Here is a 19,564-nt window from a genome sequence, read left to right as displayed (position 1 = left end):
TACAGGAGAAATGCACCGTTTTTACTTCCCATGGTGCAAAAGCACCTTGCTCTTCCACTCTCCAGGCTTTCATTTCCTCACAACATGTCAAACGCCATATGCACTACACACCCGTACAAAGCTCCATGCCATGAGATCTCCACAAGACTGACAAGAATGAGAGCTATTCCTTTCTACAACCAGGGGTTGCAGACCTCAAAGAAGCAGATACAGAAAGGCAACTGCCACATGGGAAGAAGCATACCTGACAAAGAGAAAGCTCTCACACTGAGGTTTTTTCCCTTGAAACATGTAACACTGTATCCTGTGTAAAACACTGAAGTTTGTTGTAGCAAGCATCAATTAGCTACTAAGTGCTTCAGTTCTGCATCATCTTAATTAGAACAAAACACTAGTGAACTGGTCTGACTGCACTCTTGCAAACAGTGTTTGGTTATGACTGTCCTCTGAAAGTGCTCTCAACATAACTTTGAGTGAGAAAGCATGTACAAGATGGGGATATGTTTAGTGATCCCTGCATTCATTTAACATAGCACAAAATAAAGAAGAACAAAATAGGACTGACTAAACAGAGCCTGAGAACACTGTGATCCCTTCTGGGTGTGCATTTAAGAACTTGATCAGGTCTTAGTGCCCCTAAATAGTGAGAAACAAAACCACAGAAATCTGCTGAGAAAGCTTCAGCTTAGACATACAGGTTTCTAACCCAGAACAGTCTGGCTCAATAGGGCACTCATCCCAAGGCTAAATGTGTATAAAATCAACTTTTCAAAAGCCAAACATGATAGATTCAAAATATTAGTGTAGCAGCAAATAAAAAAACAAAACAACACAAAATAAAAAAACCCACCACACCACTCCTAAGCAATGGCACTCCCCTACTGGTTCAATTCAAAATTCAAAGCTTACCAGAGTGATCCAGTTTCAGTACTTTGTAGTTTATGCAGTGCTTCAAAGCAGCCCTTGGTGTGCATCACTGCTTCACCACTTCACTTTTATGAATTCAAGGTCTTTTGTAGTCCTCTAGCATCAGAAAGACTTTAAATTATCTAAAATGGATGAAGCATCTTCTCCTCTCTTCATGCTGTCATAAGATGAACCTGAGCATATGCAATTCCTATAGGAACTTAGCTGTCCTAGCTCTCAACAACAATCTCTGAGAGAAAAGAAATCAGGATGAGTACTGTAAGCTCTTTCACAACTATAACTAATCCAATACTACTCTGATTAAGGAGAGCAGTAGCTTTAATGAGACCTTATTAGGTATTATAGGCCACATTAGAGAATTCTCCTCTCATTCCCTCTACTTCACTTGCTTGTGGCTTCGTGCTTAGTTTGACTTTGCATGATTCTTTCCTGCACTGCTCAAAGACCAGCAAAAAAAGGTTGCAGCAGACTCAGCAACCTTAGTGTTAGGACCTATAAACTCCACCCCTCCCACCCCTTTCAAAGCGTATTATTGTACTCAGCATCCGAATGATCATGAAACCAGCAACAAGACATTTACTTTCATCAAGGTGTTTATTGCATCTCAGAGGGCACACATGCACTGGGGTTTTTGTTTTTTTGTTTTTTGAACTGAAATACAAAGAAGAGCCATTTTGAAATTAGCTTTTTATAGAACTTTCCCATTACGGTGTATGTTATCCCCACAGCAAATTCAGATACAACCACTTTTAATGGTACCATACACTGATTAAATAGTTAATTTGAAAGACTTGAGGTGAACATCTTTCCAACCCAATATGCTTTTACAGAGAACTGCCAAGCCACTTGTAACACTGATCAACAGTGACCTCATTTAAGAGTCAAGATCTTAAGCCAAGCCATCAGCAGAAACAGTATGAGAACAAACTAAAAATTAAAGAAACACATTATGTACAGTAAAGGGCACGGTTCTCTGGATCAGAATTAAATCTCATCACCAATAGTACAAAAGCTACTCACAGCGCATTTGAGGAAATGGATAAAACACTAGCCTAAGGCATACGCAGGTAGCACTAAATTAAGAGATGTACATAAGAACTAAACAGAGATGAATAACACCACCTGTAATGTTTTGACTACAGATATACCAAAGAGTGCTCTCATATTTGAAATCCCTTAATGCCAGCACAACTATGGTTGCTTTTTTCGACTACATGGAGAGAAACTGACCCTTTACTTATTTTCAGTGCATTTAGCAAGAATTGATAAATATGCCAATTTTAAAAGAAAAGAACTTAAATAATTAAAATATATTTTAAAATAAAACCAGCAATAAATATGGTATTCTTTCAGCTATGATTTTTCATTCTTGGTAAATAATTGAAAAGTATGCTATGGAAGTTTACCTTTATATTACTTTAAATTATCTTAACATATACAGTGCCACAAAAATAAAACATTTTTTCACGACAATTGAGACTCCTGTGACTGAAAAAAAGTGTATTCCACACAATTTCATAAGTGCTTTCCTTACTATCTGGTATTATCACACTATATTTTGTAACAGATAAAGGAGAAATTGAGTCTTAGGAAAATTTTAGGTGTCCTCGAAAAGTTATATACATTGAAACCTTCAAAAAACACAGACATTGCTCCAAATGGCTCACCAAACAACAGCTGCATAATCTTCCCCCATGGGATAGGTTCAGAAAAGCACTAGAAGGCATCAGAAACATACATCCATTGTTTAAATCGTAAAACACAAATAACCCAAGTACACAAATTTAGAGAGAGTAGGGATAACAGCTAAGGTAGTACACATTCCTAATGTTCACTTTCACAGCTGTGCTACACGTTTCAGGAGTAAAGAGAAAGTCTGAATAAGCGCTGGGTTTGGTACTGGTGGCTCACATTTGAAACTTTGAGCATCAATTTGTAGACTCCAAACTCACGTTTTTACTATTCCGCCAGAAAAACTGCAGCTGTGAAAACAGAAAAGCATTAGATGAAAACCAGAATATGAAATCAGATAAAACAACTCCTAGAAAAAGTGAGGAAAAGAACCAAACATTCTCTTCGCTTTAGACCTCAAAGCAGTTATGAATTATTCCCGAAGCAGCAGTCTTCCCACAGACAGTTATGATTCTGCCTACCATGAATCCGAACTGAAAGCAGTGAGTTCCAGCAACGGAAGTGCATCTCCACTCCTGGAAGTTTCCACAAAGCCCTAGGTTCAGTTCCCCCACACTGAGATTTGGAAGGGGAAAAATGGAACTGGGTGGTGTCTACTAAGATTAGCATGATCCCATCCACTGCTGCTAACTCTAGGGTAGAAGAAGCTTAGAACAGGTCTTAATTTTAAGCTACAGGTACAAAGAAAGGGGACTTGCAAAGAAGCTCTTAAGGATACATGATTATTGTCCTCTCCTCACCTGGCAAGTTGTTCTACTCTTAGCTTTAAATGCCTATCTTTCTTCTGCAATTTTATTTTTATTTATTTTTTAATTGGCTGAAGTGTTCAATCTGACATTTCTGCCTAGCCCTCCTCAAGCTCTTCTCCAAACCCTCATGGTAATGTTTCTGCTTCCCCCACCCCCAATACGTTCTACAGTACTCCTTTTTTGATTCTTCTCCATTTTTCATTTTATTTATTCCTTCCCTGCTCTTCCCCATTGTTCTACCATGGCATTGCTCAGCAGCATTTCATGCCTCAGCATTCAGAAAAACAGTGTCTTGAGAATTGTAAGGTTGGAGAGGACATGAGACTGGAAGCAATAAGAGATGCAAGTAACCTTCCCTTGATGCTCAGGAAAAGTAAGTTTTTCTCTTTTAACCTCTCCATGCTCCATACACCTATCATACAAAATCTGTTTCCACATAGAGAAGACTGGATTACTGTTTATGATCTATCACAATTTAAAGAAAGCTCTCATGAACAATATACAGCTGCTTGGAATAAGGTGGAACGTGGCTTTTCAATATGGTTTTCCCCCAGTATTTGTAATATATTATGATTCTACTTGCTTCAATATTGGTTTCAGGGAAAGAAAAAAAAAACCATGAACCATCGGGTTGAGCAGAAACAAGGCAAACCTGAAATTACAGATCCAAGATAACTTACCTGGTCAGTCACTTTAGGCCAAAGAGTAGCCAAAGTCAAGCTTTCAGGTTAAAATAAAATGGCAGGTAGGCAATTCAGCTTTCTGTTTAAGGCATCACATTAGTAGTGCATGTTTCTGCCCATCTCTGAAGCGACAATTCTGTCAGATATTTTCATTTTTTTAATATATTTAACATTTAAGCTACTGGACTAATCAATATCTGTGTGCCAGATATGTATTACAGTGCAACATGCTTAGTCAGACAGTCACAGAATACCTTATTGTTTACAAGAAATCCTTGATGTTAAGATCTGCTAATGGGTCCTTTGTTGGAGGTTTCTTGGGACTCTGAGTAGCAGGAGTTGGGCTTGGAGAAAGCTAACAGACGCCAGCCAGGAAGGCAGAAAAAAGAAAGCAGACAAGGATACACAAGCATTAGGTAAGTGTAGCAGGTACACACGCAAGTGCATTGCAAGCACACAAAGTTGTAAGTTGTCTGTTAAGTTCAGCATGTTGCCATTTTGCTCAAGCATTGCCTAAACTCCATCCCTACTACAGAGTTCACAATGTTTGCCTGATATAATGGACAAGGATTCAGACACCAAGTATTCTAGTTCGTGTAGCTTTAAATCACTCTCTCCTTGTAAGACAGAAAGGTGTTAGAATCATTAACCCAGAAAGAAGTTAAGCAACGGTTAGATGCTGATTATCAAGGTTAAAAACAAGCAATGTGCCTGCTGTAGAGTACATCTGAGAATCCCTGCCATTGGCAATTAAATGTAAGTTGTTCTATATTGGTAATGAGAAAAAAAAAAAAAAAAGACTGTACTGCAGACTTGACTACATTACATTTCATTCCACCTTGTTTAGGTACAAAAAAAAAAAAAAAAAAATCAGTAGAAAGTGACCATTTTTCAAGTTCCGTGCAACTCCTTTCACTATGGACTCAAATATATTTCCCCCTTCCTGTCCTTACCCTCGCCTTACTCAGGGCACTAGAGATCTCATGCTCATTTAGGTATTTAATATGTAGCCCTGGCACCTTGATGACTACCTGCTTCTCCAAGAAAAAAACTGTTTCTTTGCGTCTTCCATAACACTATTCTCGATACTCTCTGAAATGAAAAGCCCATTTAAGTTGTGAGGAAAAGTAAAACCAAGTATCCACATACGAAATGCAGAGCTCTAACATCTACAACCCAACTTCTTACTTAAAAGTTTCAAGTCCTTGCCATTTCTACAAAGCAAACTCAAAGATACTTAAATGGGAATGTGTTTCCTCACTTAAGGAGTATAGCTTGCTACAGAGTTTGGTCATCTCACTTAATGTTTGCAAAAATGGGAGGCGGATTGGTTTTGGGTGTTATGAAGCAGATTTAAGAGCCATGGCTCCCATTATTTCAAAGTCAAGAAGGACTTCTGACTTGTGCAGAAGCAGGATACTACAGGCAAGCATTTTCTGCCCCTCCCTCTAGAGGCATTTTCTATGCCTTTCCTATTCAGAGCTATTATAAACTAATAGCTAGTTTCCTGGTTATTAGCTTATTGTGTGGTGACCAGGATGATCAAATAGTCACCACAATCTGCTCTTAAAGATTAGCCTGAATTGCCTTTTTTTTTTAAATCCATTTAGTGCAAATGTCCTTAATCAGGTGCTACACAATTCTTGCCAAGTTGAGCATTTGAGGCAGGAAGGCTCAGATACTACTTGGAAGTCTGCTGTGATTGTACTCTTCAATGCAGCAACATGGTAGGTAGGCAGTCGTGCTGAGCTGAATGATGTGAACCAGACAGTAGACAGACAGTTGGCTAAGTGGCATACGCAATGTGCTAATACTACAGAAGTTTACTATTTTGTGTTGGTAGCTGGAGACTACTCTGCAGTCCTTTACCATTTTCTACTTCTTGAATGACAATGATCTTTTCAGACTAATTTGTCTTGCTTTGAAGCATCACTACATGCAAACCTGCAGAATGCTATCCAGAGGTAGCTTCTATGTATGCCGGTCAAGCATAAAATAGGCTAGGCTTACTTAGAATTGCTGCTAAGCAAAAACTTCCTCATGTAATGAACAGGAAACTCACTGTACAAAGCAACTACTAGAGGATTCTTACGCACAGAAATTTATGCTAAAGATTCTACATCTGCCAAACAATTCAGACAACCAGCCCTGAGTTTTTAATTAGTATGCTAGTTCTTTAAAAACAGGCTTGCTTTAGCAAACCTGCTGTTGTAAGTAGCCAAAATTGTGTCTCCTTTGGGTCTACACATGTGATTGTCATAAAGTCAGACTAGATAAATATACTTTAAATACATGGAAAATGAAGCTGTGCCATCTAGCTACAGCTTACAGAAGAACATAGTGATTGAGGATTAAGACTAATGTGTATTTCCCTTCCTCCACATTAGAATAGGTTAGAAGAAAGAAATCCCACTCGGTAGTATTTAAAATGGCACATTACAGTGAAGTGTGTGCACCCTGAACACTGCAGTATTACATACATTATAGTAATTCATACTTGAATGCAGTTATTTTGAAATAAAGCCAGCAAGCTACTAGCCTAATATGGTTAAACCTGCATTTTCTGAGAAACAGCTGTCATCCAAGAACTTAAGATCTTAGCTCATTCATAAGCAGAAGGTGGGTTTTCCAGAGAATCATCTCAGTGGACTGTGAGGGGAGATGCAGAGTGCAACTCTAGTAAATGCTGACAGGCTCTGGACAGAATAGGAATGCCAAATAGCTCCACTTCGAGCTTTCCACAAATCCCCCTGCAAAACAGATCTTAGAAGTAGTTAGATGTGAGAGACTTTTCAAACCTACTCTTTTACTGGTCTCATATAAGGCAATTGAAAAAATTCAAGGTGGTTGATGTGACCTATCAGAGGTCAGGCAGAACAGAGAATGTCACCAAAACACAGTAAAGTTCTCACTGAGCTTGTCACCAAAATCAAAACCACTTCAACATACTGGCTTTTCACTTGACTGACATTTTCCTTGGTGATAGCTGGTACCATAAGAAATTTCACTTGCAGATCTACAGCTAGAATCAAACTGAGATATTGAATACAAAAGTCACTTTCTAGGGAAATGGAGAGCAGTAAAACATGCATCTAACGGTAACACTTACCTGTACACCAGGGCCAGCTCCGAATGGTGGCCTCATCATAGGCTGCCCATACATAACTGGCTGCTGGGGCATCATGGGTACACCTGCTCCTGCTGGGGGCTGCAAATTAAAATCAATATGAGTAGGTTTCCAGATGAAGAAGGGAGAACAGTATAAGAAAGATAACTCACCATCCCAAATGCTGCTCCTGGCTGTGCAACAGGTGGAGTACCTCCTGTGGCAGGAACAGCACTTGCTGGAGGCACAGTTCCTGTCTAAATAAAATGCCAGAATTTTTATAACATCAACTATTTGAAAACCACAAGGTGTCTCTAACAGTTTCAAAGCTGTTCTAGGAAGTAGCATTGTTAGGTAGTAGGCAATACCTAACCTCAAAATCACAATGCTTCTGCAGAACGAGACAGCTGAATGACTGTTTGGACTAATGCTCAGTTTATTTTGTCAGAAGAAAGCTAGGGTAACAGATTCAGTTCTCTTCATGAATGGAGTCCATTTGCAGAATACAACTCAAAATGAGACCAAAATACTTTTTTCCTCCTTCTATAGAGTAGTATAACAGAGCTTACTGACTTTACAACTGATAGTCAACATGCTATTGCGCTTATAGCATTGTATTTTACTAAGAGGTATAGAATTACGTCTAGCTTAAGCAGAATGTAAAGTTAATTAAGGGAAATAATTGCTGTAGTAATTAGTTTACAATAGAAATTAATTAGTATTTTTATGCAGTCACATTCATTTAACTATACCTCATTCACACACTTAAGTCATGGTTACAACCATGACGTGCTTTAGTCAAAGAGAGTTAAGCTCATCTTAACTTCTTACACAATGGATTTTCATTCAAGTAACATAACAGAAGAAAAATGATCTTTCACTATGACGGAGGAAGACAGAAGTGTTAGTTTAGTAGTCTGACTGGACATACAGCACACAGGTAAAAATGTACCGTCTTTGAACATGGCTACGCCACTTATCTAGTAGGACTTATACATCATGCCTTTTGGGTCCCTTGTCTGTCATTTCCCATGCGCAGAGTCTTCTTATGGCCTTGAAAGCACTGAAGTCTCTCCCTTTCACAGAAGCATATTCAATGCAAACAGTATTTAAACTCTAACAGCTCTAAAGAGAGGCAGGAAGCACTCAAGAAAATAATCCTACTACCATTTGGAAATCCTTAAAAACCTCATTACTGCTATTGTGTGTCCTGAACAAGTATACTGGCACAATTTCTCAAGCAGTTGCAGAAGTTGTAAGGTCTTGCCTGAGCCTTAAACTCCTTACTGTTTACCCGGAGTCACTTATATCCCATTCATGCTTGGTGAATAGTTATACTTTTCACTTCAAGGGAGAGTGCACCTCTGGAGATATGCACTAAGGACTCACTACAGAGTCCACTGCTGTGAACGTTGCATTTAGTGTCCTTGTTTGGTCCCTGCTTCTAGGCTAAAATAGGCCAGTTTCTTCGGATTCATGAAACTATTCAAGATAGCCTGTTCCAGATTTACTGGACGGCATGCACCCTACAGATTCTGACCAATTATTATGAATCTCTTTACCAGTCAAAGCTTAACGGGTAGCATTTTCATTTGTCCCCATATTAAAACTAACATCTGGACACTCAGATATGGAAAGCAAGAAATGAAAAGACCTGAGTTAGTGACATCAGATGAGCATCCCAAACTGATCTGACTGCAGCCAAAGGAAAAAGTCTTAGTTCCAAACTCAGTTAGGCAGATGCCAAAAAAACGGCCCCATGAACTGAATCTGCTTTTGCTTCAAGATACTAGGGTCACTTGAGGAGACAGGATCTCATGAAATTCTGCTCTGCTTTTAATCCAGAAGGTGAGAAGGGTCACGAGGAAGGGAAGAAGTGACCAAAGCTTAAGTGGCTCAAATTCAGACTTCAGCAGTGATGTGAAGAAATGCTTCACTGCAGTCTCCATTTTTGTTTTTTCCTGTGGCTGTTCTATTCTTGGGTTTCAAAAAGTCTTAAGTGCATGGATTTAGAAGAAAAACATAGCATCCATGTTTCATGAAATGCTATCCCTCCACCCAGCTTTCCAGAAAGGCTAGTTACACAGATGGCAAAACCACTACCAGATTGAATCAGTGTTACAGAAGTTAGAAAGTCTGCACAGTACAGGTCACCAGATCCTTCATATCGAAGCAGAGCAGAGATATTCTGAAGCCATTATTTTCAAACTTATAGCATAGAAATGGTTAATCACTATGTACTGTCACATTCAATACGTTGCCTGAGAGTGCTGCTGGACAGACATCTGAAAACAGCCATACTAGGTAGTTTCTAGCTAGTTTTTAGCCAGCTGTAATAACCGCAAAGCAGGTGAGGTGCTGTTAGTATCTTTGTGTTTAGTAAGTAAGTATAATAAGAGAACAAAAAATTCACTTACATAGTACAGTATTGCCCAACCTTTCTATTAAGAAAAAATGTTGACATTACAACTAATACATTCAATAAAGTATCACGTTCAGTGAATTTGTATATCTACCATAAGATTAAGAAATAAGTTGGACCATGCTTAAAGTTCTATTAATGTTCAGTTGTGGTAGTAGGGAACTGAACTGGTCTGCTCCCTCTTGACAGTCTCCCTCCCCTCTCTCTGCCACCCCCCCTCCCCCAGCTTTTATTTATTTATTTTTCAAACAAAGGCTGTTCAAGGACCTTGCTACTTTTATGAGGTATGAGCTTTCTTCATATTACTATTGCAGCTTACCCATGATCAGCTTTTTCTTGTGCCAAATTTATATTTTAAGCTCAATTTAACTCCCTTCTTTCCCCCTAATCAGGGCCTTCTGATGTATTTTATAGGACAATCTTAACCCCTTTCCAAAAGACTGTTTTGCTGGGCTAAACAAACAACACTTTTCTAATCTAATACCCAATCATCTCATTAGCCTGAATGACTGTGTGCTCTTTTGATCTACTGTGTTCAGGAAAGGTTGAATGAGGAACAAGCCTGAGAAAAACTGTTTTCTCTCACCCCAGCACTTCAGCTTCATATAACTACCTTTGTTTCTGGACAGTCTACCTGGACCTGATCAAAGACCTATACTGCTAGCTACATGCTTTTCTTTCTTAATATCCACAGATAGTAAGTGTACATGTAGAGTCAAACCCTGATATGTAGGCTACTGTATTTTCGTTGACCTGAACTCAGTGATTTAGTTATGCCAGCTGCAGATCTGGTCTTAAAAATTTGACTTGAAACAATCACATACACAAAAGCAAACTCTTTAGCAGAAATGGACACAGCAGCAAATATGTGTATGCTTTCATGGTCTCAGAAAATAGTGAGGTTTCAATATTGGTCTGAATGAACTACCTACCAATGGACCACTTGGGACACCACCAGTCGACCATGTTGCAGGTGCTACTTTCGGCTGCCAGTTGGCTCCTCCTGTTAATTTTTTCTCTCCAGCATTCCACTGAAGGTCTCCCCTAATAGAGAGCATCAGAGATGGAGCTATTCTTTACCTGTCTTCACAGTGAAAATGAAAACCAATTGCAGTGCACATTAACATTAAGCCTGCAAGTACATTAGTTTATGGTATATACAGTTTAAGTTATTAACAGAAAGATATACTTTTAGTACCACTCAGTTTCAAGGATTATTAGCTGTAGACACTACTACACTCTACACTGAAGCCAGTTACATGGTTATGGCCTTTGCGGTGAGAATAAAGCAGAAGGTTTGCTTAGCATTGACTGAAGGTAATATATTATTGCATATACCCTTGCAAAGTAGGAAGAAGGGCTGCTACAGCCTATCCTACTGGGACCAGGCAGTAGAGCTGCCTGCTAGCAGTCTTTGAACGCACACTTCATTGCTGGAAATCTTGTTCAGACAGCTGAAGGAGGAAAGCATTCAGTCTGAAAAAAGTTCACACATACGAGAGAAACAAATCATTCACAAAATAAAAAGGGTGTTTCCAAACCAGGTTTTGCTAGAGGCTACTCTATCATGAGTAAGCTAAACCATTTGAACAAAGGAGACTGAAGAAAGGTAAGTTTTGGAGATAAACTTCAGGATGTGTTTACACATATCCCTCCTATCACCTCCACAGACACACAATACATTTTGAAGTGCACACATCATAAACAGGTCTTGTACACAGAGGAGGACTCAGTGCTGAAGTAAGCAATCAGATTAAGAAGATACATTCAAAAAGACATATAATAGTGTAAATATTAAAAGAAAGACTTTTTCGTTGCATGGAACGAACTTCTTTTCTATTTTAGAAGTATTCCAATACCTACATGATAAGCACATAAAAAGCCATAAAGAGATAAACTGAACTATTACTATTAGCCTAGTTAACTCAGGAGAGCTATGCAATATCATCTGGACTATTATTTCATTTTATGTTGTCTGGGAACCAACCTTCCAAAATGATGGCAGTGATTTACAGACATGTAAGACTCGGGTTAAAACTGGCAAGTTTAAAAGCTGTGTCAAGAAGAACTCTCTTTCATTATTCAGTGAGCCTGTATAAAAATAATGACTAGAATACTTTTCCAGAATTTTTCTGAATCTGTTTTTTTGCAAAAAAAAAAAAAAAAAAAAAAAAAAAAAAAAAAAAGCATAGTGGCACATGTCCAGTTAATTGATTCTTAAAAACACTGACGGATATATAAGATGATAAAGCAGAGTTGAAAATCTTAAAAAAACAAAAAAACAAAAAACAAAGCTACACTTACTTTTTTGAAGTGGTACCAGAAATTCCAAGATCTGAAAAAAAGAAAAAAGGAGAAAAAAGAAGCCATGTTTAGTAAATTAAAGCATGTCAAAGTAATAGTTCACATTTCATTGCTTACATATAATAGCAAAATAAAGTTTTCACCATCTTTATTTAGACAGCATCAAGGTACTGACCAGACCTATGCCTTCTTTAGGACAACTTCAACAGCACAACTTCAGTATTATTATGTCAGACTAGGTGGACCGATGTGAACATGAGGTTTGTATGGGGGCTAGGGCTACTGATCTCTAGTTATAAAGACTCTAGCACTCTTCCTGCTACAGGCAAGAAGCTGGTTTTTGTTTAGCATTTCAAGAACAATTTTTGGCAAGGTCACTATCCAAGAGAAGATCTGTTTCTTGGCTATTGTGTACAACTCATCCCATTGCTACTCTATTCTCACTAAGCAAAAAGTCAATTATCTGTCTCCACTAGCTTTATTTCTGTTCAATGTTAAATTCTACTCTGCTACCAAATGCTTTGGCCAATATCATACCATCCTTTTATTACACAGGGGCAGATCCATTAGTGAATCTGACTGGCCCCGAATGTACCTGGCATATTCATATGTTACAAGTCGTACTTACCAAACAGATCCCATTAGTTTTCTCAGATTCTGGCACAAAGGACAAGTTAGGACCCTAGAATACAGGCTATCTGAATCAGGCCTTATTCCTGACCAAAGCCTCCCTGATCTCCACAGGGAAACAGGAGGGCACCGGAAGAAGAAAGCTAAAATGGACAAGTATTTGGCCCCACAAACAAATAATGCAGCTGTACACCATACCACTTAAAACAAAAACTTGCCACTTACTGCCTACTAAGTTTGCAAGAGATGAATCAAGATCACTTCCAAGGCCTTTGCTTGCTGCTGAAGGGGTGACTGTTGGTGTGGCTGAAGGTACTATAGACTGACCAGAAGGGACCATAGTTGGCATAAGGAGATCACCTAAGCCATCAAACACTGGAAGTGAAAGAAGAGGTTTAGGATAGCAGCTGTGGTAAAGAAAAGCACTACTGGCCACTTTGCTGCTATTTGCAAATAGAGCACAGACAACCACGATACAAGTCTTACCAAAACATAGCTTGACTTTAAAAGAAATGCCAACAAGGGCATGCACGTCATTTTACTAGACAATGAATGTACAGCAATCCTGAAAGAACTGTATTGATGAGAACTAATATGACAGGGCACGCCTAAAAGCAGTTTAATTGGAGAGTTGAATCTACATAGATAAAGCACTATTTCCACATGTCACTATTTTTCTTAAAGCCATCCTTACAGAGATGTTGAATGCACATATTTGTCAGGAGATATTCATTTACAGGCTTTTAAAATGAACATCTTGCAGCAAACACCAGTCAGAATTACGTGGCAAAAACAGTCTTACACGTTGACAACTTATGGCAATAGGATCAGAACAGTCTCAAGATGTTACTACTCATTTGCAAGCAGCAGGAAGTTGGGAAGCCTGCTAACATCTTAAGAGATCAGAAAGAACTAGAACCATCCACACTGACAGATCTAGTCTCTTTAGTCCAGTCATCTATTTCAGAAGTTCATTGTTTAGATCACTCGAAGTCAAGTTGCCTGGTACATCTCATTCCAGCATTCTACATTCTGATCTGTATTTGAGGTACATGCTAAAGTTAGGTCAACAGGAAAGGGTGACATGTGCACTGGCAAGCAACCAAATAACCAAACAGCAGTACTACTTTGACTTTCTGGGTTTTTTTTTTCTTTTACAGTTGCAGAACTCACCAAGTTTAAGTTTGTAGCAAGGACCCAGCATGGAAAGTATAGAATGGAAGAGATACAAACAAAATGATAGCAGTGATGAAAGTTTAAGCTTATAGACAGGCAAAGAACACCACCTCAGTCTCAGTTTTGTGTACCTTCAGGTGCCATGCAAGCTTAAGAACAGCTTCAGCAGCAACAGCAAGAAGACTTAGCTATATACTGGATTTACAGAACAGTGTTTTCTGTGAGTTATGCAGTCAAGCACATGCAAGGATGATGTCCACACTAGTTCAGCTTCTACTGACATGGTAGAATAAAAAATGGATACAGAGAGCTCTTGGCCTACACCAGCCTAAACACAATCCTGACTTCTTCCAACAGAGAAGAAATAGGGAAATCACTCATCTCTTGTATTTAGAGTCTAAATGTGATGTCATTAACTCATCTAATAACTAATACATAACACATACCAGAAAATTTACGGGAAAAAAACCTTTGGCTCACCTGATGCATCAAATGAACTTCCACTCGTTGGAGCTCTTGTTCCAAAAGCTGCATCAAAGTTAGGCTGTAGTAAGTTGGTTTGAGCTGGAGTGACTGGGGATGGTGATGGAGAGGGAGCAATAAAGGAACCTCCAAAGCCTTGAAAAAGTCACATAAGAGAGGTGTGGACATGACAGTCAGTTTCAATGGGTTGTGTTAAAAAAAAAAAATATATATATATAGAAGGCAACATGATAGAGAAGCTGGATACTAGACCATTTTAAAGAGCTCAGTACTACAAAGCACTTTAAAAACCAAGCATCCTTGGTCTGCCAAGGATGCATGTTTATTATCTAGATATCTGCAGCTCTCTGCAGAGGCAGATCAACAGTTGAAAGCACAATTCTTCCAGTATTGCATACTATAGTTTCAGGCGAGTAAGCTCACACGTAGAACACAACAGTAAGAATTAGTTCGGAACAAAGGGAAATAGAAGATTAGCTTGAAAAAGCATATAATGACAGTTTTATGGATGCAACTAATTAGGAATTCCAATTAAGAAGGTATTGTTTTACTAGTTCAATTTAGCCTCTCTCACCATCTTAATGCACCCTGGTCCTCCAGGCCAAGATGTCATCAAGCACCCCTTGCCCCCACCCTCCATTCCAAAGCAGGATTGACAGTATATACAAATATAAACAATCCCTAATAATAGCAATTCTCCAACCTACAAGCAACTCACTTCCCATCCTATTCTTAAAATCCCTCCCTCACCTACTATAAAACTTGATCTCCCTTGCAATTTAACCTTGTTATTTGTATTATCTATAGACTCTGGAAACTGTTTAAATTGGAAGCTGTGTAAAGACTCCATCAAAAAGAAATCAGACATATGACACCTTCTCAGTTCTGTTAGCCTACAAGCCAGTCCTCTTGTTCAACCTCTTCTTGACAGTGATGCCTGAGACTGCTACACACTTTCAGTGTCTCAGCCTAGTTTTTTCCCAGATGGTCTACTCCCCTGGCATTACAAGGCTCAGATCTGAGGCCACCACACCAACTGTATGCAAATACAGCAGGAAGATCACTCTGCACATCTTGCATTTTTTCCTCTTTATCACAAAGTTTATTTTGCCACAACTGATTGAAAGCGAGACTTTGCCATGCCAGTGTTCTACCACTTCCCTAAGATGCTTTGTGGAGAATTTGCTGCCTTAGCAATCTATTATCCTTATTAATACAGCTAGTTATCACTGCCTAAGTGCAGAAATTTGCACTTTTCCCTGTTTGAAATTCCTACTTTAGACCATTTTCTCTGATTTGTAGTGACATTTTAAGTTCTAGTCTTATCCAACATTAATACAATTCTTTTCATGTGGGGGACATCTGAATATTGAAGCATGCTACTAAGTCATAATGTTGAAATAAAGGACCAAATACAACACACCCATTTAGAAGAGATTATCTAATTACATTAAACCTTATCACCACTTTATCTCTTCAGTGAGATAGTTTGTGCCACTCATGTTTAAGCAGTCAACTAATTCCTGCCTTCCTTTCACTCATCTTTCCTCAGCTTTTCTTTAATTACCAGTTCAGTGGGGAAATCAGCTTTCTAAAAATGACAAAATAAAAAATATTCCAACCACTTGTTAATTTTTATCTCAGCTGCTTTCCACGGTCACAGGGTATAACAATTACACCACGTGATGCAGACATCTCTCAAACAGTGACAACAGCACATTTCCCAGTTAAAAATCAAGCATCTGACAGACATTTAACTGCCAGACAGGCTAGTGCTCAATGTAAGGAATTTGTGCTCAAATTGTGAACTTCAATTATTTCAATGTTACTGTGAGATCTCAGATTGTCCCCCTCTCAAAAAGCAAAGCTCTTCAGGGAGGAGGAAGTGAAACTGAACACCAACCTCAAACTTGTTTCAAGCCCTCAGGACATCATGCTACACTGGGTTTTAATACTCCTGCTTCTGACCATTAGCTCCAAAGTGATCCTTTTTCTAAAAACTACAGGCACCCTAACACTTAACAAAAGTAGAAAGAATAGGAAAAAATTGCACCTGATGCGAGTCTCAAACTTATTTGTGGATAAGACAAATATGCATTTTGGAAGAGAACTGAATTAATTATTGCTAATTCTATTCAAATCAAAATCCTCAGCAGGGAGATAGAGTTGTGTGCTATCACTGGAACCTGGGCACTATGCCAGCAACTTGCTGCACCATCAGAAGATGGGCTTTAGCTGCGGAATGCCTCACCTATATTAACAAATAAATTGGTCCAAGGCATACCTGGAAAAGTGCAGCAAACCCAGCTAATCACTACACGTCCAGGAGAAAACAATTTGATCAGAAACGCCTCATAAATTATGTCCTTCAGCTAAAGCCTGCCACATTGCAGGCAGTGACTGAGAACACTTAGATCATAACTTAAACTGGTCCCTCTAGATGATACTGACCAATTGCACTGCCTGGAGCCAAGGAAGCAAGAGGAGGGAGAAACAGAGCAGCTTGTTTTCCTGCAGACTCAAGTGAAGAGCATTTCAAAAGCCTGCATGAGCTTCCTCATGCTTATCAGACCCACCTCAGGGTTCTGGCACCAAGAAAACCCTATTACTCAAACCTTATTCTGTAGCAAGCCACATGATCACAGCTGTTAAATCAGAATCTGGACAAACATACCAGGACCAGAGAGCTGTCATCAGCTCTCCAAGGTGTGTTCCTGAAGTGGGTGGGAAAGACTAGTAAGTCATTGAATAATTTAGGTTGGATGGGACCTCGGTGGTCATGTAGTCAATCCCCCTGTTCAAAGCAGGTCTAATTGCTAAGGGACTTGTCTAGTCTTGGACACCTCCAAGGACAGAGATTCCAAAATCTATCCGAACACCGTTCTAGTATTTGTCCACCCTCATGGTTAAAAGGAGGACTGGGACAAGTCTGACCTCTCCTTGCCCACAGTGCTAGTCACTTCATCCCAGAAAGTAATCAAGCTGTTCAGGCATGATTTGCCCTTGGTAAATTCATGTTGGCTATTCCCAATGACCTTCTTGTCCTTCATATGCCTATAAATGGCTTCTAGGAGAACTTGCTCCATAACCTGCTCAGGGACCAAGGTGAGGCTGACCAGCCTGTAGTTACCAGGAACTCTCCCTACTTGCTGTTCTTGAAGATGGATGTGATGTTTGCCTTTTTCCAGTCATCAGGAACCTTCCTGGTTGCCATGACCTTTTAAAGAAGATAGACCTGCTCTCACAATGACATCAGCCAGCTCCATCAGCACCTCCGGATGCATCCCAACTAGTCCCATGGACTTGCGTATGTCTAAGTGGGTTAAGTGATCCCTAACTCTATCTTCCTGTACTGTGGGTACTGTTCCACTCCTACAAAATCTGCTAGCAGGCTCAGGGAACTGGGAGGCCTGAGGACAGACCTTACTAGTGAAAACTGAGGCAAAAAGGCACCATGTACCTTGTTTTTTTCCATGACCTTTGTCACTAGTTCCCCATACATTGAGCCCACATTCTCCTTAGTCTTCCTTTTACTGCCAACGTACTTCTGGAAACCTTTCTTGTGCTTTTCAGCTCCCTTGCTAGTTTCAACTCCAGCTGAGCTCTGACTTTACTGACTCCATTCCCACATGTGCAGGCAATGTCTTTGTAGTCCCAAGTAGCCCGTCCCTGTTTCCACCTCTCATGTACTTCCTTCTTGTGTTTGTGTACTTGTGTTCAACATCAATTTATAAGATTCTGTTTAGAAAGTTATGTAAGCTTTTACAAAGCCACAAAGTCTCCATCTTTCCAACCACAGGAGAGAGTCCTCCCCATCTTCAATGAAGTTTACATGAGGATTAGTCTTAATTAAATAGGTTTTGCACAGTCTAACAGCAACATCAGGCACAGAAGCCATAAAAATGCTTTAAGAGATTACACTCTTACTCATCTAATACTTGCCCAAGACCCAGAGTGAGTCTGCAGAAACAGAAGCAACTGAGTTCATGGGATGTGTTGCCTGTACATCCCCAACTGCCTGACTTTGAGGTTGCTTTTACTTATATATTAGAGTAAGGTTTCCTGTAAGAACATCCAATTAGAGTACATACTGGGAGATGCATGCATGTAATCTAATTGAATACAGATATCTAGAAGGGGAAAAAAGCTAAAGACTATCATATTTATCAGCATAATTCTATTCTTGTCTGCAGAGAAGCTTAGAGGAACATGAAAAAAATCCTACATTTTTTAAGTGAGCCAAGAATAATTTAGCAACTTATTTCACAGCATAGCATTTAGGGCAATGATGCATAGTAAGTGTATTTGTAACACTATGCATATAAACACAGTACAACTGAACATCCATTAACCATGAAGGACAAGCCTTCAGCCACCATATGAAATCTAGATAATCTTAAACTTCAAACTGGATTACACTGCAGGCTATATATCTGCCATTATCTAGGGTGAACAAATGCTTAGCAATATGTTGTGATGTTTATAGACTCTGTGTCTGCCAAACAGAGATTCAAGCCTACTTGTGGCCATTTTAAATGCATATAAGCAAAAAAAAAAAAAAAAAAAAAAAAAAAAAAAAAAAAAAAACCACCCTATCCACCCTGACAAGCAGGTTGGCTCGAGATTTTAGACTTATAGCATCATTTTTTGCAATTTAGGTTTTAATTTAATATGACTCAAAGAGCACACTGCTGAAGTTTAAGCCACCTGCAATATAATTCTTACTGTAACTTAAGTGCAGTTACAGATCAGGACAGAAAATATTTTATATTCTGATTTTTGCATAAACTGGATTATCTTCTTCTTGACAACATCTTTGCACTTAGTCCCCTAACACACAAAACCACAAAAGGTGGCAACCAGTATTTTCCTTACAATACTACCAGTATGGTGCTTCAGAACCTAGTGATTAAAGCTTGATCTCCAACCTAAAGCTATCCATAGGCTGTTTAACCAATGCACAGAATTACTGAAACACTATTAAAATAAAAGAAGGACTTCTAATTTAAGATTCAGAAACTGCCTCTATTAAAATTTAGCGTACATTTACACATTATATCCTACTTTAAGTAGCTGGCTTGCTGGTATTCAGACAGGTTCAGAACAGACATATAGATTACTCTCTAGAACACTTGTACTTTCTTGTAGCACCAAAAGATAGATCAGGTACCAGCAAAATTGTTCTCTTCTGAGATGGTTTCTGAATGTAAGCACCATTTGTAGCAACTCATAGATACTGAGATGTCTCACTTGAATTATGTGTTTCTCATGTAATGGAGGATCTCTCAGGAGCTTATAGAAGGCGAAACATACGCTTCTGATATAGTCTAAGTTGGCACGAGAGATCTTCAGACATATAAGAAGCAAATGAGGCCATGGCCCACCCCAGCTG

The 19,564-nt window shown here is 39.1% G+C and overlaps 1 protein-coding gene across 1 annotated transcript in view; it reads right to left on the bottom strand.

The window, feature by feature from the left end:
- Window positions 1-1,502: 1,502 nt before the first annotated feature.
- Window positions 1,503-19,564, bottom strand: part of SNAP91 (synaptosome associated protein 91) — a 74,013-nt gene continuing 55,951 nt past the window's right edge. Inside the window, exons 21-29 of the mRNA XM_067294818.1 lie at window positions 14,170-14,307; window positions 12,739-12,888; window positions 11,884-11,914; window positions 10,512-10,623; window positions 9,575-9,598; window positions 7,331-7,414; window positions 7,161-7,259; window positions 4,306-4,406; window positions 1,503-2,909 (exon numbers count right to left, since the gene is read on the bottom strand). Of these exons, the coding sequence (XP_067150919.1) occupies window positions 4,314-4,406; window positions 7,161-7,259; window positions 7,331-7,414; window positions 9,575-9,598; window positions 10,512-10,623; window positions 11,884-11,914; window positions 12,739-12,888; window positions 14,170-14,307 (731 nt within the window). The 3' untranslated portion in view covers window positions 1,503-2,909; window positions 4,306-4,313. The remainder of the gene's footprint in view (window positions 2,910-4,305; window positions 4,407-7,160; window positions 7,260-7,330; window positions 7,415-9,574; window positions 9,599-10,511; window positions 10,624-11,883; window positions 11,915-12,738; window positions 12,889-14,169; window positions 14,308-19,564) is intronic.

The sequence above is a fragment of the Apteryx mantelli genome, chromosome 3 (genome assembly GCF_036417845.1).
Source record: "Apteryx mantelli isolate bAptMan1 chromosome 3, bAptMan1.hap1, whole genome shotgun sequence".
NCBI lineage: Eukaryota > Metazoa > Chordata > Aves > Apterygiformes > Apterygidae > Apteryx > Apteryx mantelli.
The sequence above is the reverse complement of the archived record's forward strand: the minus strand, read 5'-3'. Positions and strand labels throughout refer to the sequence as shown.